At 52.0% G+C, this 22810-nt stretch overlaps 1 protein-coding gene across 4 annotated transcripts in view; it reads right to left on the bottom strand.

The window, feature by feature from the left end:
- The window catches only part of DNMBP (dynamin binding protein), a 29208-nt gene extending 6695 nt beyond the window's left edge, over positions 1-22513 (bottom strand). For 3 of the 4 annotated variants that reach the window (XM_067300095.1, XM_067300096.1, XM_067300094.1), the window contains exons 1-6: positions 22337-22512; positions 19751-19873; positions 17430-19391; positions 1713-1900; positions 1153-1252; positions 220-367 (exon numbers count right to left, since the gene is read on the bottom strand). In XM_067300095.1, coding sequence (XP_067156196.1) covers positions 220-367; positions 1153-1252; positions 1713-1900; positions 17430-19391; positions 19751-19873; positions 22337-22481 — 2666 coding nt within the window. In that variant the 5' untranslated portion in view covers positions 22482-22512. Of the gene's footprint in view, positions 1-219; positions 368-1152; positions 1253-1712; positions 1901-17429; positions 19392-19750; positions 19874-22336 lie in introns of all 4 variants that reach the window. The other variant, XM_013955003.2, reaches the window with a different exon arrangement.
- Between the last annotated feature and the right edge of the window lie 297 nt (positions 22514-22810).

Below are 22810 nucleotides of genomic sequence, written 5' to 3'. Positions count from 1 at the left end.
CCAGCACCTATGCACCGGGGCAGAGGGGCATTGCTCAAGCAAGGCCCCTTCTAGTTGAACTCAGAACCTGGTCATCTATGCAGTGGCACACAGGGAACACAGCCTGCCCCTCTCCTGCCACCACCTGAACTGTCTGAGTACTGCTGGCAGGGAGGCAGGGATGCTGGAGACTGAACCCCCCACACCAGCCTGGTGGCCAGAACAGCCAGAGGCTCCAACCTGAGGCTATCCAGCAGGTCCAGGAGTAATTTCTGAATCTTCTCATCCTTCTCATAGGTTTCCAAAAGTGCGATGGCCTCATTGTGGTTCTGGCAATACACCCTGTAGATGTCCTCCAGCTCTGTACGCCGTGCCAGGAATACTGGCCCTGCAGAGAGCAGCAAAGAGAGACTTCAGCGTCTCCTGGCCCCTCGACTGCCTTCAATAACCCCAGTGCATCCCACAGCAAGATGCCCAGTGTCCCTCTCCCACACAGCTCAAGAGGACAGTGTTGTTAGAGCACCCGAGATCCTTCTTAATCTCCCTCAGCACACCCACATGTCCTTCCTGCTTCCCTGTAGCCACAGGCCGGGCACTGCAGGCAGTCAGGACAGAAAGTTGGAAGCTATGCAACAAAGGTTTGCCAAAGCAAGGAGACCCTGTGGGCTGAAGCCAAGAACATGTCATGTTAACTCACCAGCGCATGTTCACTCATGCTTTGAGGGGATAGTCAAGGAGCCCCACAAGGACCCCTGAGAGCCGCTAGCACAGCGACCTCAATTAATCCAGCTCTCCAAGGGATGAGGAGCAGGGAAACTGGTCATTGGCAGTGTGAGCAGGGAGCCACACAGAAAACAAAGGCACAGGCTGCCCATGGCCTGAATGGTGAAAGCTGAAAGCCCAGATGTGAGGGAATGGGTGTCCCCTTGGAGCAAGGAGCCAGGGAGGGCCACAGACACCAAATGTCTCAGCATAGAGACCCATGGGGCAACAGAGATCTCCCCAGCTTTGTTGCTGGACTGATGAGCTCTGACACGAACCAGTAGGGAGGAAACACTGTCCTGGGCTCAACCCCAGTGACCTTCTCCCACCATTTAAACCACTCTGCTCCTCTCTACCCCACTCGCAAAACCTTCGCAGCCTGCTGAGAAGAAACAACAGTAAAATTCATACCGATGGCATCTGAAGCCTCCAAGGTGGTAAGCAGCTCTTTGGAAAAGGTAATTACCACCTGGATGTTTCCAAAAAGGCCTTCAAAGTCTATATTCGGCATCTGTGAAACGGGAGGAGAGAGATCCTGGATAGGAGAACATGTCCCACCAGCTCCACAGTGTCACTGACGTGTCTCCCCTTTCCCCACCAACTTCATCCCTGCTTCTGATGACCTGACATTCTCCCTCTCCTCCCACCAGCTCTGCCCACATGCCAAGACTCCATTTTTTTTCTCCTGACAATGAACTTAACCTCAAACAAATGAAGAGGAACAGCACTTCCCACCCTAGAAAATCAATCTGCTACACTTGCCAGGTATCAGCAACAGCAAGAACTCAGCAGGTTCCCAAAAGAGATGGGATATTCCCTTGGTGCAGGGAGCCATCCTGCTCCCCTGGATGCAGCTGAATTTCCTGTGTGGGTTTCCATGCCGTTTTTAGCCACCTTCGACAACAAAGTGGACTCAGTATCCTCACCTCACCCTGCCAGTGCTACACTGCAGCCTGCCCCCATGCTCCTACCTGTGCCTGCTGCAGAGGCACCATGATCCTCTCCACACACATCTCCAGGTCTCGGACATAGTCCCGCTCTGTCTGGAGCAGTTCCTCAATAACCTTGGACCTCTTCTCCAGCATCCTTTGCTCTGGGCTCTCAGCGGCAGCCGAGGAAGTCTCCAGGGATGGTGTCTGGGAGGAAAGGAGGGTCATCTCTGCAAGACAGACAGGCAAGATCAGCACCCTCCAGTGACACCTGGCCTGACCCTTGCATGGCAAGTAGAGGAGACACATAGCACTGGGACTGTGCCACTCTCAACCTATGGGACTGTCAAACACGATGGCTAGCAAGCAGGGCCAGCAGGACTGTCCTAACCAAGGATCTTTCTGGAGAGGCTGTGCCTGGCTCTCTCTCTCCCTGCTGTGCTCTTGCAAGCCCCAGGGTGGCAGGACTCTGCTCTGCTCCCACAGGCTGCCCTCAGCCTCCAGCACTCGCAGTACCACTGCTGCAGCAGGGCCCCACAGCGGTGAGTGCTGCAGGGACAGGGACAGCTTGCAGGGGCTGTGCCTCCTGCTCTCAGAGCACCAGCTGCCGGGAGCCTGGGGCGCCTCCAGCTCCCTCGGCCTTGGCAAAGGGGTAGGGGGTAGCTGTGGCAATCCAAATATTTTGCCAGGCGTTAACCACTTCTCTGCTGCTCCTGGCATTAGGGGCCACAGATACCAAGCTGCAGAAACCTGCTCCAGGCCTGCAGTTCGTGGAGCCAGCATGCCTGTGGCCGGCTGGAGGCCAGCCCAGGCCCTGGCAGGGCAGCGGCAGGGCCGGGGTGCTCAGACACGCTGCTGGCAGCTCAGTGAGGAGAAGGGAGCAGATTCAGCCTGTCCCCCCCGAGGCCAGCTAGGCCCTCACGTCCCGGCCCGGGGATGCACACCCCTCTCCTGCCCTGCACCCCAAACTCTGCTGCCCCAGGAAACCTCCACCTGTGCTCAGCCCCATGGAGAGGGGCCCTGCGCCCTTCTTCCCTGAGCAACCGGAGCTACCTACCTGGGGCGCTGGCTATGGCGGAGCCTCCCCTCAGGCTGGGGACAGGGTCTCCAGTCTCCAGCTCTGGGGCATTTCCATCTGAATAGCCAGAGGCCCCCTGCACCACAGCGGGGCTGGTGGATGCAAAGCCTGGAGCTGGAGTGCCGGCGAGAGGCTCGGCGGTCACAGAGGCCAGCTCAGCTCGCCAGCACGCACCGCCGGGAAGGCTGGAGCAGCACCGGCCTACGCTGGCAGCGAGGGGCCGGTGCCCCTGCCCCGTCGCCAGGGCTGAGTCCACCGAAAAGCCCCTGGCAGCGGGGAAAGCACGCGAGGGGGCCGAGCGAGACGGGCACGAGCCCAAACCGCACACGCGGGGTGCACGGACACGTACACGCAGAGGCAGAGCAAGGCAGAGGTGCAGGGCTGGCCGGACGCACCCCACGCGGACGGACACGCTGCCAGGGCATCGGTCCCAGGGCACGAAGGACGCTGGGCCCCAAGCACAGCGTGCGCCGTGCCCCGGTAGCCGCCTCCCTGCGCTACGCCTGGCAAACTGCTGGGGTGCGAAAAGGGGAGCGCGACACGGGGTGTGAAGCTGCCCTGTACGTACGGCCTCGGGGCGCGCAGACAGCTCGCCAGCCGCCTCTTCCCTAGCCCAGGCCCGGGCAGCTGATTTTCCTCCTGGTTTTCCGTCCCACCTGCGGCTCCCAGGCCAGCCCAGCCCCCTCCAATCTTCATTCAGGTTCAGAGACATTTTACCCCTGCAGATTCCTGGGCCTCAGCAACTTTCTACCCCACCTGCCTGCTTTTAAAAGGAGCCGCATGTGCCCTCTGGCCAAAAACACAACAACAGCCCACCCCCAAATTCAGCCAGAGAGAGAACGAGCCCCTCTCCCTCGTCTCCCTGCTCAGCCCCATCCCCCGGCCCCCTCCCAGGGCTGCTCGGAGGCAGGGACCGGCACGCAAGCACTCAGCCTCCTGCATTTTATTGCTGCTCTGCAGAACTGGGGCTGCTGGGCCCTGGAGCCCTGCACGCACACTCGCTGCACTGCACCCGCCCCAGGTACGGGATTTAACGCAAACGGCTGATCTGACAAATGCCCATCAGCTCCAGCTGCCTCCCACAGATCCCCAGCTGCTCTGTTTCACTGAGATCTTACTGAAGTTGCGGAAATACCCCGGCTCAGATATTTGTAAAAATATTTCCGCAGGACAGGCGCTTCCTGCTCGCCACCTCCCCGACCTCTCCGGTGCCAGCCCCAGGCAACGGTGGCTCACTCGGCGCGAAGGGAGCCGGCCTTGCCTCCAGCTCCAGCCGTGCGGGCTGGCTCGGGGAAGGCACAGGCAGGCAGCCGGGCCCCCGGGACGCGCAGCAGGGCCAGGAGGTTATCCCCGTCAGCAGCCGAGCCCGAGCCGGGCAGGTGTCGAAGGCAACGCGAGCTCCTGCCTCGGGCCTCCGCGCTCCCAGCGCACAGAGACGCCAGCTCCAACCAGGACTGCGCCCGCTAGGCGGGAGGGCTGCCAGCGAGCACGGAGCCGCTACGGCCAGGCTCTCTGCGGACCAAAGGGAAACCCTCGCAGTTGCTTTGTATCCCTGGGGGCTCTGACGGCTCCCTCCTATCCCTCAGGGCACCGAGCAGGGACCCCAGGCATCGGCTGCAAACCTTGCAAGAAGCGCACGGAGCAGGGACACACGAGTAACCAGCCGCAGTGTGAAACGCGGGAAGGGTGATCGCTGCCTCAGCCTAAATGCCCTGCCCGCTGCTCTGCCAGGCTGGGCCTTCACACCGAAACCATCCCCAGAAAAGGGAAGAAACTCTGCCAGGGCGAGTCACCGACTTGGCCCAAAACTCCTGTTGAAGTTGTGCCGTTGTTTCTAGCCCTTCCTGTTGCACAGCAACAGCAACAAACACACTAAAAGCATCAGCATCAAACAGTGACTAGTCGGATCTGCCTGGACTGAGGAAAAAGCAGTGTCTCTTGCAGGAAAACTAATTCCAAAACCAGCCACACACCTCCAATAGCAGCAAACAGGAAACCCAGCTGAAACCCAGCACCCAGCTGAAGATGCCGTAGAGACTGGAGGGAAAATACCTGTCTCTGACCAGGAGTCTCCGCGGCTCCGTCTTGAAATCAGGCCTGGGCAGAGGCAAAAGGGCCAGCTCAGTGGAGCAGGATTTAGCAGCACAACTAGCATTACATTTAGTGAGCAATTACTGCATATTGGGAAGAGCAGACTTCACTAATTCCTAGTGGCAAATGTTCTTAAAAACACCACTATCATGGTCATCCTATATAAGGGAAAAGGCTTCTGCTTTCAGCTAACTTACTCAATCACTGCCTTGACTTCCCACCAGGGAAGTCTCCACATCATGAATTTTATCAACGCAAATGCAGCGAGACTCTGTGAGGAGGGCCTGGGAGCAGACATTGGGTTTAATATTTACCGTGTGTATTTCCATAGCATCTGCAAGGCCTCAGTCACGGACCAGGCCCGACTGTGCAAGGTCCTCTGCAAACACACAACAAGGATATCCCGCCGGAGGTATTGCGCTTGAAGTCTGGAGAGGCGGCAAGACAGATCCAGATGCACAGAGGGGACAAAGACATGCTAAGCTAATATGGTCAGCAGGTCTCTGCAGCAGGTAACTTATAAAAAGTTAAGAGACAGAAATAACAAGAATTATTTTAAAGAAGGACTTTTTTTAAGGAATGGCATTTTTTGCAGAAAAGCAAACCCAAGTGGGAGAGCAACATGAAAGAAGCACAAAAGTGTTAATTCGAAATGTAAACAAGTGTGTGAAAACCATGCAAGGATGGGTGGGAGAGCTGATACTGCAATATTGAATGAGATCAAGAAGAAAATGGAGTAATCCATGAAGAATCTTGAAAATGAAGCCTATATTCAACAACAGCCAGAAATGAACTACGCAGCAGCATTAGTGAAGATCAGTGGGAAAGATGAAATTTGCCATGGCTAAAGAACAGAGTTTTGCACTAATCCGCATGCACAGTGACAAAAACCCAGAGGACAGTTCCAGGACATCTGTACTAGATATCTCAGAGGTTTCCTCCATTGCCACATGATCCTGCCGTGCTCCCAGATTTATCCCTAGTTGTCTATCTGGCAGTTGCAAGAATAAGTCTAACTGCAAGGAAGCTCTTGTACCCAGGCCCTTGGATCTTTGCTCCAGGTATTTGCAACCCCTCTGACCTGGAGGGTAACCCTGAGCCTTTCAGAAACGGCATGCTCCATCGGGGCTGGTGCAGGGTGTGCTGCGTCCACTGGGCCGGCTGGGAGCCCCAGCTGGGCATTTTCAAGTGACGAGCGGGGACTTGTCATCCACTCCCACAGCCTCCCGAAACAGAGCCAAGGATTCCCGACGCCGGCAGCCAACGCACCAGCCCCCTGCGTTCCACCGAGCAAACCTGATGCATGAAAATCTAGGTCAGACCCATATAGAGAGCGCCTTGTGGCAAGGCTCGGAGGGACACTCGTGACATCGAACTTCCTGTTTCCAGCTCCACTATGCCTTTGCTCTAAGTCTCAAATCCCTCTCTGGGGGAAAGCAGAAACCTTCCCTGTACAAATTTTAAGCCCGCAGGGGTCATCAGATCAGCCTGTCTGACCTGACACAACACTGCCCACCAGTTTTAGTTACTTACACTCTGTCTGTGCTTCCATTATTTTGCCTGTGATTTCTGGCTACTCTCACAAGTTAATTCTCCTCCAGCCTTCTTGTTTCTTCTGAATATTGTGAGATTAATTCAAAAAGAGAGTAAGCTGTGGCCAGCTCTTTTATGACTCTTGCTATTTATCACTAGTCTCACATCCTTCTTCTTCATTAATGAAGAATTAATGAAGTCATTCTACTTCTTTCCAAATGCTCAGAGGTCAAAAGGTTCATATACAGAATATGTTTTTAATACTTGGTATTTCTACTTGATAGATATGTTTAATATTTAGGATTTGTATCTGATGTATATTAAAACTCTCATTTTTCTTATTTCACATCATCTTTGTTGAATTTCTGTCAATTTCTTTTTTCCTGTTTGTTATATATTCTTGTATGTCTCATTGCAGCTTTATCTAAATGAGGCTTATTGAGCATTTAACTAAAATCATCTCTTTCACAGCTGTGGTTTCTCAGTCATCTAATAAATGCTTTCTAAACAGATCCCCATTCTAATCCACATACTTTCTATTTAAATGTTACCTTTCAATCTGAGTCATCATGCCCATCAACTCTGAAGGCAGTAAATATATACATTACTGACTGGAACTGTCTCTGTTAGTCTACAGGAATGTAACTGGTATTTCTAATGAAGCCACCAAATTCCAATCCAGTGACAAATTCTTGCTTACCTGAGATACAGATGCCAAAAGTGCATTCACAAGTACTTTTACAAAAACAATATTCTAAATCACAAGATTTAGATACTTAAATTTTGTTCTCCTTGCATGAGGTTGCATGAGCTCTGCAATCTGTATTGTTAAATTAAAATTTCTAACAATGTTTTTTTCTCTATCTCCTTCAGAGTTTTTAAGACAAGCCCTTAGTTTGCTGGCTTGGTTTGATAGTCTGAGACAGCTTCCAGTAGCGCTTGCTTTTGAGCTTTGCTAGTTCGCATACTGATGCATGGGAGATTTAGCAGCAACTGGTAATCACCACCTTGAAAACAGGTAGCAAGGTGTCAATGCAGAGCACACTTCCCACCTCTGCCCTTCCCGTGGCGGCTGTGATTTTAACATTGCAATCCCATGGCTCATCTCAAAAACACTACTTCCATCAATTTTCAATCAGAATTTCTCATTTTTATTACCTGATTTCCCTGCATGAGCACACACACAATCACAGGTTTTCTCCCTGCCCCATTCTGGAATGATCCAAGAGGAACCCGGGTTAACCCATGAAGACCAGATCCAACAGGATTCATGTCCATCACGCCCAGGCCTGGCAGCTCCCTCCAGAAGGGCCGCATCCCCTCCCCAGCTCCGCTCGTCACGGCTCACCTGCCAGCATCCCCCATCACTGTCACGCTCCCGCGGTGCGACACGGCGCAGCCCTCGCAGGGTGACCAGCGGGAGGGCAGCTAAAACCATTTGAAGAGGGGACTGCTCTCCATCAGTAGCTATGGGTGAAGCTGGACACCCCACACCACAGCTGCAACCGGACAGTCCCCTCCAGCTCCACGTCTGTGACTCCTTTAGAAGGAGGGTGAGTCACAGAAAACAGCTCCAAGAGGAGCAGCAGAAGAGGGACCGAGAGCTCCCAAGTTGAGCCCAAAGAGCCTCAGCACTGAGGACAACCCCTTACGTAGGCTCGGCATGCACAAATCTCCGATGGGAACTGCACCCACCAGCAGGAAGAGCCCAGCCTCGGGCTCACAGCTCAGCACAGTCAAGCAATGACTCAGGACAAAACAAACCAGCTGCAAATATTTGAAGAATGTGAACGCCAGGAGGGGAGGAGTTACTTCTTACCAAGAGAGGAGAGGGGATGAAACTAGGGCAGGGAATAATTAAACTGAGTGAAAGGCTAAACTCTCTGCCAAGAGAAGGAACTGGTGGGGCAAAAACTCTCACTTTGGACATAGATAATATCACTGCTAAGAAAGGACACTGGATGAAAATCAGCCCATAACAGAACATACTATCTTGCTCCAAAAGCAACAAGCTGAATATATTCAGTGGCTCATAGTTCCTGAGGTGGAAACAGGAGGTGCAGCAGAGAAGTGCCATGGTAAAAGAGGACTTCAGTTCAAGGAAGTGAATGCAGCCACAGGCCTTGGCAGAGTCCTGTGACCAAGTCCTGTGAAGATAAATCCAGATAAACCATAAAAGTGAGCTCAGCTCTCATGTCTGGTAAGGAAATATAAAGCAGAGGGAAGGCAACATTTGCTCAAGGAGTTGTACCTACCCATTGAAGAAGGGGTGATGACTAGAGCCCAGAGGAGGAGCTAGTGTACGAACAGGACAGCCAGCGTAGGCCATCCAAACCTAGATGTCAGTCCTTGAGACGGATGGGAAATTCAGCAGCAGCATGGTCACAAGCACATGCAGCTTGTGGAAAAGGACACTTTCAAGAATACAGATATTGCAACACAAGCAGATGTTAAATGGGAACAGAACGGGGTCCTTCTCCAGGATCACTGGAATGGGAGAACTGCCTGAGAAGATCTCCAAGACGTTTCTGGCAGAGTCTGCTGGCTCCCCACTGTGACCTTTGAGGTCCTACGGGAGTACGTATGTGGAACTGACCACACTGCAAAGCTTAGCTGCTCTGCCAGGCTCCCCTTTGGCAGGGCTGGGCTCCCTACCGCAGCAAACCAAACAGTCAAGCCTTGGAAAAAAGCAGGGACCCTCACCAGACACTCACCTGTAAACAAAGGCGAAAAGCCCTGGGATGAACAGCAGTACACAAGGTCTTTAAAGGTAGATGGGACCGGTATGCCTCTTGGCCAAGCTCCCGTACCTCATGGGGCAGCAGTGGCCCAGAAGCAGGTAGCAGCATGGGAACCACGGCAGTGCTGTGAGCCCCAGACAAGCTGCGAGGATGATCCCCTGCCTGCCATGCCCTGACAGTGGGGACAGAGTAACCATGGCAGAGGGAGATGAGACAAACCCCATTAAGTGCTCAGTGGGGACATCCCTGTGATAGGTAACAACAACCATTGCCCCAGCAGGCTGCGGTTGTCCAGAAACCAACACAACTCTACTACAATCAGTATGAACAGAGGACAGTCCCAACCAGCAACACAGAAAAAAGCAAAGTAATATGATGGACTGCATAGAGCTAATTTTCCAAAGTTGAGGAAGTGTCAACAAAAATGACCGTGAGCAAAAACACTGATAGAAAAATGGAATGAAAACTGGGAGTTCTTTATAAGGATATTTTAAATAGATAATCCAAAAAACCATGATTATGCAATCAGGAAAGAGAACAATAAGGAAATACATAAATGAGTGAATGTAGAAAAACAGATAATAGATACCAGGAACTACGAAGTACATAAAAATAAGAAGAGAAGAAAGATACCAAGAAAAAAACATGGATGGCAGAACTAAGAATTCAGTTTTTGTTTTTTAAAAGGGGAAATGAAATGCTACTTTATAATACAATTTTATTTCCACCCAGAACAAAAGAAAAACCTTTCAGTAATGTAATCCCATGAGTAAGCAGAGGTAGTAAAATTCTTAATAAGTTTGGCAAAAAGGCAAGAGTGTACAATAAATATTCTGTTTCTCTCCATTTAAAGAGCAGAAATAAGACCTTGCTAACTTGCACCTCAGAAAACACTGCCAGTGGAGAATATCTAGAAAAGAGAGCATTTCTAATCAGATTCACCAGGGGCTGTCTTTAAAGTTGATCCTACATAACACTTTAAAAGTAAATGCAAAATCACTGCTGTAATGCAGAGAACTGAATGTCGACTCAATAGAATTGCAAATAAGGATGGGGCATATTAGTCACTAACTGATCCAAGACATTCTGAATAAGATGGAGTTATTCAAACAAAACAGGTTTAGTGCAGATGAACACATCAACATCTTATTGGGAATAAGAAATGCAGCCATACCCAGGACTGTATCCTGGAGAATAATGATTCTGCTCAGGTTGGCCAAAACTCAGCCTGAGTGCCTGGAGCATTGCTGAGGCAAAAAGTGCTTTTTTTTTTGCTGAGGCAAAAATGTGGTCCTTGGGCAGGGAATGTGGCAAGGTGCTGTATAAGCAAGTGCTGAAACCAGTACCAGCATGCCTCACGCAGCTCTAAAGTCAGCTATTTTAAAAGAATAAGAACTGAAAAATGGGTGAGGATCAGGAAAAATAAACATTTAAAGGTCTTTCTGTGAGTCCTTGCCATGAGTATCTTAAGATTTTAATCATTACGAAGAACTGAAGATGGGAAAATTACTTAATTACAGTTCCTGTCTGAGGAAAATACCACAAACTAAAAAGCTCTAATTTGACAGAGAAAGGCTGGGGTTCAAAGCTGAAACGCAACATATTAGCATACAAAACACTTAAGGGTGCTGGTGATTAAACAGCAAAACTGACAGGTGAGTTCTCCTGCTGATGTGTTAGGCAGACTGAGTATCGTCTCAGAAGAGACGCTCTGACCAAGTGGCTGTCACCGGACTTCACTGCAGAGAAATCAGTACCAAGTGTAATAACCCTGCTGACATCATCTCTAATTGGGCTTTCAAGCCTTCAATTCTGTTAGCCCATGGAAAGGAGGAGGAACCTGGGAGAGGAGCAGCCAGCATTACGGAAGGAGCCTCCAGCACATGGAGCTAAAAACAGAGAAGACTTTTTCCTACCAGCTGGACAGAAGAGTGTCTGCTGCCAAGTGCTGTGGAAGGACTTTTGGGAAGACTCCCAGGTGTTCGTGGGTCTTACATCAGGGCAGCGTAGCTACAGAAGCAAAGCTATACTTCCCGAAGCAGGGTGCTCCTGCTGCAGCACTGTGCCCTGGCAGGGCGGGAGAAGGAGGAACATAACAGGGAATTTCATTCAGAAACAGGCCACAAGACAGACAGCGATACAAAACTATGTCTGCCTGGAGCCTCCTCCTGCCACCCCTTCCTGCTGGCTACAAGCCCCGAACGCGCAGCCCCAGGCCCCTGCGTACGAAGATTTGAGGTCTCCCTTCCAGCTGGTGGCCACTGCTCTCACCAAGCGCACCCCTGCCCCGGCACCTCGTGCAGCCACCACTGCGGCCCTGAGCCTGCCGCAGTGGGGAAAAACCAAGCGCCTCGCTTCCCCCATCGCAAGCATTAGTGAACACAGTGTCCCATTCAGCACTACGGGCGCTCGCCCTGCACTGCAGTCTGTCCTCCCTCCTCTTGCAAAAGCTGGCCAGGTCAGCACTTTTCCAGGAGAGCTGCAGGCAGCTGGACCAATAGTGGAGGTGGGTGTATGGTTTCCCCAGGCCCGGCGTGGAGCCCTTTGCGTAATTTCTCCAGATGCAGTTCCCACAGCCCCAAGCTGAGCCAGTCCCTGCCCTGTTCTGAGTTTCTCGAGGCCTTGTGGGTTGTTTTTCTCCTCGCTCTGCTCCTGGCTCCTCCTAGCTTCGCTGCTGCCCTTTGAACGTCCTGGCACTGCAAACCCTCTCCCTTCCCCTGCCCTGGGGACACAGCGGAGCAAAGTCCCACCCTACCGGGGCAGCCCGAGTGTGCAGAAATGCAGCCAGCAGAGCCTGCTCAATCAAATACTTCCAGAGAACAGACTTCACGCCGTATAAGCTGACAGGCAGCCACAGCCTCCAGCCCTGCTACCTCTTTGGCTGCTGTACTTCACTGCTATTTCCCTCTGTGTTTCAACTCCTTCTCAAAGAGAGTTTGCATGCAGGTGCATGACACTGACACTGGAAGAAAGGGCACAACAGCAAACAGCTTCTCGGGCACGTGGGCCTGTCCAACAGCAAGGTTAGTTCACCAAGAACGGCTCCTTCAGTCTCTTTCCCCAAGTCCCAGCCATCTTGCTGCCTCTTCCCCAACTCCTACCAATATCCTTGCAACCACGAGCGAAACCCCATAAAGTTGTTGCAGACAACTCCATCACAGCCAGGGAATTAACAGGACAACTCTGCCCATGCTAGGACAGCATGAACCCTCCAGCTTGATATTTCTTCAGCTCCAGGGTATGTGTGATTGGATTGGGGACCTAGGGAAGGCTCAGGGATCCAGAATACAGGGTTTGCAACTACTATAGCAAGGGCAATTCAGATCACAAGGATTGCCACAGTATTGAGGAGACTGGTGATGCAAGAGATACCATTCCCATCTGTGACAGTCCCTGTGTGGGTGCCAAAATGCCGGCCCTGATGTCCTGGCCTTGTGCAATTACACGAAACAGAACTTGCCCTCCATATATTTCCAAGCGCTATAACAGCCTCCCCAGTTTCCTGCTTCATGCTGCTTTTAAACAGCTGCCATACTTGCCCACCTCTGGAGGGTTATATGGTAACAGCATGGGAATTGGTTCCTATACACAGTTGACAGATGCAGCTCAGCACCCATTTACATCAGGTTATAAAAGCAAAACAGGCAAGCCAGATACCCCATATGAACCTCCTCTGGGTCCTGAGATGGCAGACAAAGCAGGGCCACAGGTTTTGGTAAAGAAAACACCTTGGAGGTGCTTGGGGCACAGCAGGACTAGCAAGCAAAGGACTGCAGTGTGCCTCGGGACGGCGCCCCTCAGTGTGTCCCTCCCATCTGGACCTCTGCGAAACAGGGGCAAGAAGCCTTGCAGGGCAGTTAGGTAACTGTATAGAGAGGTAACTATGATGATGCTCACTCCAGTAAGCCCCAAGGTTTCTTGTGAGAGCTCTGCCATGCCAGCTGCCCATCTGAGCGAGAGGGCCAGACCCTGGGCTCCCCTGCTAGAGCAGGGTGAAGGAACACCCAAGACCACATTGCCTGCAACTCTCAAGCATTTCTCTGCATACCTTGTTTCTCCTTCCTGGTGCGTACAAACTCGGAGTGCCTCAGGGCGCTGGGAGCCGTCCGCCTGTAGAAACTGTTTCGTTGCAGCAAGGAGCTCCCGCCGCCTGCCTCCGCTGCCTCCTGCTCCCACACCTGGCTCCAGTCAGGACGGCCTGTGCGTACCCTTGCGCGCTCTGCTCCGCAGCCACCCCGTGCCCGTGCCACCTGCCCCGGAGCTGCTCCTTCTGGCTCCCCCTGGCCATCGTATCCCACATCCCACGTCTCCGACTCTGTGTGACAGACATCTGACTCTGGGCTCACACTACCATCTCCTGAGGACCAGAGTGCAAATGCAGGAGTTTCACAACTTGCAGCCAGATTGCTGTGGTCCATGACATGGCTCTTGAGCTGCCTGTGCTGCCCAAAGTCTTGGCCTACATCCCTGAGATCTCTATACCACCTTCCCCCCTCCCTATAGGCCCCAGGGCCTCCCTCCTCTCTATTCCACCTTCCTCCCTCCCTATGTACTCCACGGACTCCATCATGCCTATACTGCCTTCCCCCCTTCCCGTACTCCTCAGAGCCTCTCTCCTCCCTATACCACCTTTCCCCCTCCCTGTAACGTCTTTCGTCCTCGCTATAGTCCCTAGGATCTCTGTCCTCGCTATACCGCCTTCTCCCCTCCTTGTACTCCCTGGAGCCTCCATCCTCTCTATATCGCCTTCCCCTTTCCCTATACTTCCCAGGGTTCCTGTCCTCTGTACGCCACCTTCCCCCCTCCCTGTACTCTCCAGGTACTCTGTCCTCTCTGTACCACCTTTCTATCCCAGAATTGCAGTCCCTATATTGAATACCCTCCCTCTCATACACCCCACAGTTTCCACCCTCTGTATCCTGGCTTTCACCCTTCCAAGCACCCTCTGCTCTCCTGCAGTCCATGTACTGGATATCTCCCTTCCAGAAACCTTCCCTGCCTCCGTCCATGCTCCATCGGTCTACAGAGCTGCTCTCCCCTCTCCTGTCACTGGCCCAGTCTCCGTTTGCTCCTCTGCAGTCCACGTGCTGCCTCTTGGCTCCAGATCCGTCATTCCTGCAAGCCTTGCTGTGCAGCGCGCTCACCCCACCAATGTCCTCTCTCCTCACAGCACAACAGTCCTCATATTCCCAGCTGAGCAACCGCGGCTCCTGTCTTGGATCTTCTACTCCATGTTTTGCCCTGGGATAAGTGCACATAGTCCTTCCAGGGTGCAGTGAAGGTGCTGACCCCCTTTGCCGCCTGGTCGCAGAGCCCCAGCCCAGTCTGACACCACTTCTCCCCTCTGCTCCAGTGCTCGTCCCGAGGGAAACGCAAAGCACCACTTCCTGAAACCACGGAGTGAGGGTACGACGCGCGTGCCCAGTCACCGCAAGCCTCAGCCTCCTCCACCTGCTGCCCAAAGTAATCAGTAACCAGCTCTGGGGAGGGAGGCCGTGGGCTGGGCAGGCTCTCACCGCCCAAACCGGCTCCGCGGCTTTGCACACAGCCTCTCCACAGCTTTGCTGCTCAAAGGCAGGGAAAAGGAGCGCACTGGAGCATGAGGAGGCCGTGCCCCAAGACCAACAACCCCATGGAAGGGAAAGAGGCACCTGAGACTGGGGAAGCCACAGACCAGATATCGGATACCAGAACACCTTCCTCCGCCTTCACACACCTGCTGCCAGTGGCAGCGGTGAGCATGAAGCCCGAACCTGTCAGTCTAGCAGAGCTTGGGCTCTGCTCCATACCTTGCTGGGGAAGGCAAGGCCTTTGGGCAGCTGACATTACTGGGGTACAGCTGTAACACACTCTCTCTGCACAGCAGAGTGTCACCAAGTGGTGCCCACGGTGTGAGGGCTGCCCCCTTCCCTGCTCCAGGCTGAACGACTGAGGCATCTGCTGATGGGAATGCACTTGACGAGACTACCTGGATTACTGAGCCTGGTCACCCACAATCGTGCGCAATCACATAATAAAAGTTACCAGGAGGCTTCAGAAACATGCACTCCAGAAACTCCTATCATCACAAGCCACAAAGTACCCTCAGTTTTCCATGACAGACTCAGGTGCTCTAGTGAGAAACCAAGAGATGACCACAAAGTGCCCCAGAGAGAAAGCAGGAGAATCCATGGATACCATCCATGTCTTAGGTTCTTGCAACATTTGTCAGGTGTGCACTGCCAACGCTCCCAGCTGGTAAAAGACAAGAATAAAGCCAATGGACCCTGCCACTCCAACCGCAAGAGGGCAAGGACCAATTCCTGCCCCAGGCTGGTAATGAGCTAAACTCAAAATGGGTGAGCAAGACAGGCCAAAGAAACAACCCACAGATTTTACAGTGATGAATGTGTACTTTCTGCTCGTCCTTTAGCTCCCCAAAGGGCATGCAAAAGGGCTGGGCTCCCCCAGGACTTCTTCAGTCCTACTTTGGCTGCTGGTCAAAGCTTCGTAAAAGCTTTTCTTCCTCCGGTATGCCTCCATGTCCCACTAACTGTGGCAAGGCAGAGGGTCACATCTGCTGCTGGGGTCCTTAGGCACGATGCAGTAAATATGTCTCCAGCCGAGCCAATGCAACACTGCATTAGTGATCTCACCCACTGCACTAAAACTGGGCTAGCAAGCCTGAGACATGCCCTACAGCCACATTTGGATGTTGCAGAAGGGGTCCACTCCCAGACCCAAAGGGACTTTCCTTCTGTGATTCCTCTGGCAAGACAGAACTTGGGTAGGACAGATATTTGTCATAGGACCAGGCAGGCTACTTCTAAATCTTCAGGTTCCCTGAAGTGATGAAAAATCCCCTAGGACTACTAAGGGGATAACAAGATGGGTAGGATGTCTCAGGACAGTGCATTAGTTCCTGGATAAAACTGCCAGTTTCTGTGACCAATAGGGCATAGGTTCAGCAGGATCTGTCCTCTGTCAGAATGCAGTGGGACAGTGGCAGATGTTTCCCAGCAAGAGCCATCCCATCCCTTTGGAAAATTTTCCTTGAGATCCAGCCTAGATTTTCCTCTTCCTAATTTCAAGTTATTTCCTGTAGCCTCAAATCTTCTAAGCATCTCTCTCACACTCCACTGATGTGGAGGCTGTTTGTTACCCTGTTTCCCTAGTGCACTGATATCATCATTCATTCCCATGTGCTCTGCATCAGACAAATCTAAATCCTGCAGCAAAGTGCCTGGGCTCTACAGTCCTGTTTAAGTAGTGGGAGGATGGAGGCAATGAAGTCAGAGTGAGTAATCCCAAGTCAGGAGTTGACATTTCACTCCACCTCCCGCATGCAGTGCCCACATTTCCTGCATATCGTGGGCTTTGATGACAGAACCGCACTGTAAGAGCGCCTTGGAGAAGCTGGGGAAGGGACTGTGGGAGACTTACATGGTCCCACGTTTCCACTTTGCCTATTGTATTATCAGCTATAAAGTAGTTAACAGCACTGATCTTTATATCACACCTTTGGGTTTCTGAGCCCATATGTGCTGATATAAACAAAGCAAATCTCTCCTCCCTGAGTAATTCTTCTGGGCTGCATGGACTAATGCCACAGCTTCAGCTACAGACATGTTGCAATTTAAAGGCCTTTGTTGCTGTTATAGGCAGCACAGAGTCATTTTTCCAAAGGCAGCTGAAATTCTGGATTCCAAAGAATGGAAGGTGCCAAGGGACATTTTTTACTTTTTACTCACTAACCCATCCCACTGCCAGGCCTGGTTCAGTGTCCTTCTGCGCACACCCTCTGATTTGACTGGCAAGTCCCAAAAGCTCCATATTGCCCCTGGAGCGGGAACCACCAGCAAACCTAGCGCCCTCCCAAGCTGGGAGCTCTCACTCCACAGACATCAACTAAGATTTTTACTGCAGAAGAGACCACAAGCCAGGCCACCCTGAAGCTACACTCATTTCCCTACAGCTAAGAGGGGATGAGGCAGGGAGGTTAAAACACAGCAGTTGCGCTGCTATTGCTTGAGACAGACGAAACGCTGTGAATGGAACAGATGAGGACTCCAGATGCACAGCAGGGCTGGAAGATGAGACTGGAGAGGTGGAATGAAAAGAGGGAGGGGGGGAGGCCAGGACTGAGGGATGCCCAGAGAATGATGCTGTGGTTCTCTGAGACAAAACCATGAAGATTTGTATTGCAACAATCCTTACAAAAACAATAGAAAGCAAGAATCAAAGCACAAAAGAAAGGACTGGCTCCCATGTACCTGTACGTGGTAAGGGCCAGTTGTCCACCTAAAGCACCCCCATCCCAGGCTGCTGCAGACTCACCTCTCAGCTCCTGCAGCTCCATGCTGAGGCTCTCAATGTTGGAGTCACAGAAATCAAGGTTTTCCAGGGTCTCCGCTCTCACCAGTTCGTCCTGCTGCTCCTCTAGCATCAAGCTCAGCTCGGCTCGGGTCTTGCCATAGGCCTCCAGGTCTTGCTCCACCTCACCGATCCTTGTTAGCAGAATGGAGCGCGAGGAAGCTGATTCTGCCCAAGGCACATCCTCACGGCCTTCCTCCGCACGCTGCTCCTGGCTGCTGGGCTGAAGCTGCGGAGGGGCCACGTTCCTCCGCTGACTGCTTGATGGAGGCCGTGGTGCAGGCCGGGAGGGCTTCACCGAGAATGACAGAGACCTGCCTTTGGGAACCTGGCCACCCAACAAGTGTCCAGGGGTCGTCGCAAGGGTGCTGGGCCGAGGAGGGGGTGGCCTCAGTACCTTCCTTCTCTCTGGCTGCCTGGAGTGAGGGGCACACTCAGGAGACCCACGAACAATGTCTTTCTCAGAGCTGTAGTCCAAGATAGAAAAGTGGCGGGAGACCTTGTCCTGCTCGGCACCAGTACTCGACAGACTCTTCTCAAACTGTGCCAGCTGCTCTGTCAGTTTGGAGTCGAGGTCTGTGCAGCTGTCTCCCTGCACTGCAAGCGGGGAGCATTCCCCCCAGCTTCCAGGCCACGTGTCTAGGCCCCCATGGGCACTGCCCAAGCTGGAGGAACAGGATTTGGACTTCTCCTGTTGACCGTCCACCCAACTGTCAAGGTCCTGGGCACTGCTCTGGCTCTCCTTGGACTCTGATGCTGCCCAGCTGTTAGAAGAAATCACCTTGCTCCTGTAGGTACCTGGGGGCAAACAAGGAGATCGCGGGGGCACAGTGGGAGTGTCTCCATCATGTTCAGGCAGGGCATGAGTTCCTGAATTTCCTGAGGAGGCTGATATGGTCCCCCCAGGCTCCAAAACATCTGCTTGGCCAGGCCTGCTGCTCTGCTGGGGAGGCAGCTGAGCAGAGGGGAGAAGGCCATTGACTCTGTTTGTGCAGCCAAAGGGGAGGGAGTCCGCTGTGTCTTTGGGAAGCGGTCCTTGGAGTCCTGTGTCGGGAAAGGCCTGACTCTTTCCCAGATCATTGCCTAGAGGACCTTCTGTCCTCCCCGCTGTGTGAGACAGAACAGTATCAGGCTCTGGGTGCAAAACCGAGCCATCCTCCTTTTCCCTGTCATCTTTTCCTGGCAAAAGAAGAGCTTTGGAGCAGGTGCTTTCTGGGTCTTGATGGATGGTCACTCCACCGCTGCCTCCACCCTGGGGATCTCCAGCACCGCCCTTTTCCCTGCAGGGATCAGAGGCTTCCAGCCTCACAAATCTGTGCGGAAAGATGCCACGTTTCCCCCTCAGCTCCCCCTCTAGCCAGCCATCCTCCAGAATCCCTACGATCCGAATCCTGTCACCCACATCAAAATCCAGTTCCTTGGACTCCAGGGCTTGGAACTGATAAAGGGCAACACCGTAGGTGCTCCCTGGCTCCTGCCCCCCATCTTCTCTGCTATCCTCCTCCTTAGGGGGCATCTCCACTGTCCCATTGGTGGCACAAGGTCCTGTGGGCTCTGGATCCTCTGAGGTTCCTGCTGTTCTCAAAGGACTAAGCAGCTCCACAAAGCCCTCTGGAAAAATGCCCCTTTGGCCTCTGAGCTCCCCCTCAAACCAGCCAGGCTCTGGGATGCCAACAATGTTGATAACATCCCCTTCCCTGAAGTCCAGTTCCTCTTCTAGCTGAGCAGAGAGGTCCATCAGGGCTCGGGCTTGGCCCAGTGAATAGGCAGGCACCTCCAGGAGGGCACTCTGGGACAGCTGATGGCTCCGAATTGAAAGGCACAGCTCCCGCACACATGAGGAGGGGAAAAAGCCCTTGGAACCCCAGCTGCTTCGGCCCTGGAGCCAGCTGGAGGCCAGGGAGCCCCCCAGGATCACCAGGTCTCCTGCAGGGAATGAGACACATCAGGTCAAAGACTTGCCCCCATGGTTACTTCTCACATCTTATTCCTGCCTCCCCATGTCTTTCTTGGCTGTGGATAAAGCCTGGCACTCTGCACAGAAAGCAGTGTGTGCTGGGGATGCACAAGAGCATAGAATGAGGTAAGGCATGAAGCATCATCAGCCTCGTACATACACAAGGTCCCTGGTGGATGTGACATGACCCATGTCATGAAATATCAGGAAATACCCTTCTCTCTCCTTCCACACTAGGGAGGGTGCTGTGACTAGGTCCACCATATGCTTCTGGAAGGACAAGTGGGGATTACAGGATGCAAAGCAACAGAAAAGGAACAGAGATTACCTCTCTGCAATGACAAGCTTCCTGGCTCTTGAGATGTGAAGTCACTGGTACAAACAAACAGTTTTTCTCCCTGCTTCAAAGGGGGAATATCCACAGGCTCCACAAAGCTGCTAGGAAACTGCCCTAAAATGAGAAGCAGTTGTCAGCAATGAAGCTTCCCTGTAGCCCACCACCACTCCCTCCACTGTCCTTCTAGATCTTGGGATCTGTTCTTCCTGCCAAAGAAGGAAGCTACTCAGGGTGCCTCAATAGCATGGTGGAAGAGGAATGGGTTTGGGACTCAGGAACTCCTGAGGTTTTTAAATGCTTAAGAGCTAGAAGAGAACAAAAAGCGTTGTGCCCTTGGCTCACTCGAGGCAACCAACAGACTATGTTCATTACCAGGACTGCGCCACCAGCACACAGTTTCTGGGAACAGACATACTAGTTTTCTTCACTTTCATTGCTTGTTTCCCAATTCAGGGGGCAAGATCAGGACTGTAATAACCAGAAGTGCTGGACCACAGACCAGTTTCTTGTGACGGGGCACATCCACCTTGGGCTCCCCACACTGTAAGGCACAGCCCACACAGGGCCTCAACGCAGAATTTGGGCTGCCACGCTTGGGAAGGCCACGTCTGCAAGCCACAGGCTCTGTCACAGCTGCGTCACTGCTGAGATTCCAGTGTCCTTCCCTGTTTTATCACCTCTGTGTAGCTATTTCACCCAGTGTTGCTGTTGGATGCACAGCTATTCTGAGCAAGTCACTGCCAGAAAGGACGGTGCACACTTGCTGGCCATTTTATTCAGCTACCAATTTCAGTCCCCAGAGCACTGGAGCTGGCAGAGCCAACCACAAAGGCCACTACAAATATCATTCCAATCTTTGGTAAATTGTGGCAAGGAGGAATGATGGAGTATGGGATAGTAGTATTTCCAGCATTCACTCACAATGTCCACTCAACATGACGTTCATGTTCTCCAAAGTCCTATTAAACCTGGTGATGATTTTTTTTTTCCCTCCCTGGAAATACCATACCCCAGAAACCTAGCACTTTCCACTGGCATTAGGCAGTTTGACATCTGCTGTCATTAACTTGCAGTATGACCAGCAGTGCACAGGCTTCTCATCTCACTGGCTCCCTTCACAGTTTTAACTGATTCCACTTCTTTTTCCATGTCTTAAGCTTCCTGCTCTGTATATGGAAATAATCTAATGCTATTTGAAAGGAAGTCGTGGAGCTACACTAATTATTCCCCACACAGTGTTAAATATTATTATTGGTAGGCTGCAGCATCTCCATAGCTTCCATTCAAAAGTGCTATTTTAATCTCCTACAACTTTAGCTTAGTGTCATGCTATGAAGTCACTTGCTCGTCACTTTGAAAACTGTGAAGAAAACTTCAAGAGCTGTTCCAAGGAAAAGCAGGAATACAAGTGGGTATTGAGTTAAATGCCATTAAAAACTATACTGTTTGAATTTTGCATGTTTCTTTATCTTTGAGCTATGATACACATCTGCTTATTGCTCCTCCATAGCTTCATCTTCTTAAAAACAAGCACATCAACTATGTTGGGAGACAAAACTGAGGTGAAATAGCTACTGGTAATTTTTGCAGTAGTAATTTGTGCCCAGCAACTTCAGCAGTAGCAGGATCAGGTGCTCATTCAATGCCATTTATCAGCTATGTGGAGCACAGGAGAAGAGTTCTCCTCTCCACCTTTGCTCCTGTCCATCTTTGTTTTACCCTGGAGACAGGCGCCTGACAGCCCGCAGCTGTTAGCAAGCCCAGACCACTGCTCCAATAGCAGCCACATCTCCATGGCTAGGGATGAAACTGCAGTCCCACTCTCACGCTGAGGAGAGAGTCAGGCGTATGCTTTGAAGTGGCCTGTTTTTCATCTCTCTGAGAGCTCACACATCCTCTCAACATTGTTATTAAGATGAAGAAGAGCTGCTTAAAAAAAGGACTACGAGACCCTTTAAGTGATTCATTAAGAGCATTTTTGCTGCTTCAGAAGTTTCTAATACCCCTCCAAAAGTTTAACAGTCTTGCACTCTACTTCAGCCATCCACGTATTGATGGCAGCTTGTGCAGGAATGTTTTAAAGCAGAAAGGCGGAAGTGGGCTGAGTTAGAGGACTCTGGAGGGGACATTGATTCTGTCGCTGCATCTCCCACTGACTTGACCTGACAGGGTCACTTGGCACTTCCACTCTCTGTGCATCTGTTTCCTCTCCCTCCCTTACACAGCAGGTCAGCATATAAACTAGCCAGGAAATGGGCTGTCTCACCGCAGAGGATGGAGCACCTAGTATTATGAAGCTCTAATCTCCTTGAGAACTGACATACCTCTCTCAAAAAAAACAACAAACAAGAGCTATCTGAATGCTTGATGCAAAGCTGTCAGGAGATCAGCAACAGGGAACCTGCACCTTCAGTCCCAAGCAAAGTCCAGTGCAAGGCTTAGTAAAACGAGTCTACGCCTGCATTCCCCCCTAGAACAGCGCTGGACAAGGGAAGGTGCGCAGACGGGGTGGCTGATTAGCTGGGTGCTAATCAGTGTGCATCTGTGTATCCAGACGCAGGCACTTCCAGCTCTTACCTGTGACGCCTTCCTTTTTGCCAAGGAGCCAGAACTCGTCCACCACAGCCAGCACCTCGATGACATCTCCCACGAACAGGGGCAGCTCCTCAGAGACGCTGGGACAGAAGTCAAAGACTGCTCGTACCACGGAGCCAGCCTCCATTTCGCGAGGTCCAAAGGCAGATCAGTACCTAAGGCTGAGACACAACAGCAAGTCTGTTATCAACAGGACACACCTGAAATTATCACGTACACACTCACAAAGAAAAATCCTTCCCAAACAAGAGATGCAGGAGCACTTCAAATTAGTCCCATCCTGAGGTCACTGAAGCCCCTCTCCAGGCTTCAGACTTCATTGCCACAGGAGCCAGGGAACGTCCCCAAGTCCAACCTGCCTTGTCCAACCTCTCTGGATCTCTCTTTTGGGACGTATGTTTGTGTCATCGTGGGGGGAGAAGCAGCAAGAAAATCTGGAAATGATTTCCCGTCAGG

The sequence above is a fragment of the Apteryx mantelli genome, chromosome 7 (genome assembly GCF_036417845.1).
Source record: "Apteryx mantelli isolate bAptMan1 chromosome 7, bAptMan1.hap1, whole genome shotgun sequence".
Classification (NCBI taxonomy): Eukaryota; Metazoa; Chordata; class Aves; order Apterygiformes; family Apterygidae; genus Apteryx; species Apteryx mantelli.
Note: the sequence above shows the minus strand (reverse complement) of the source record. Positions and strands in the feature narration are given on the sequence as shown.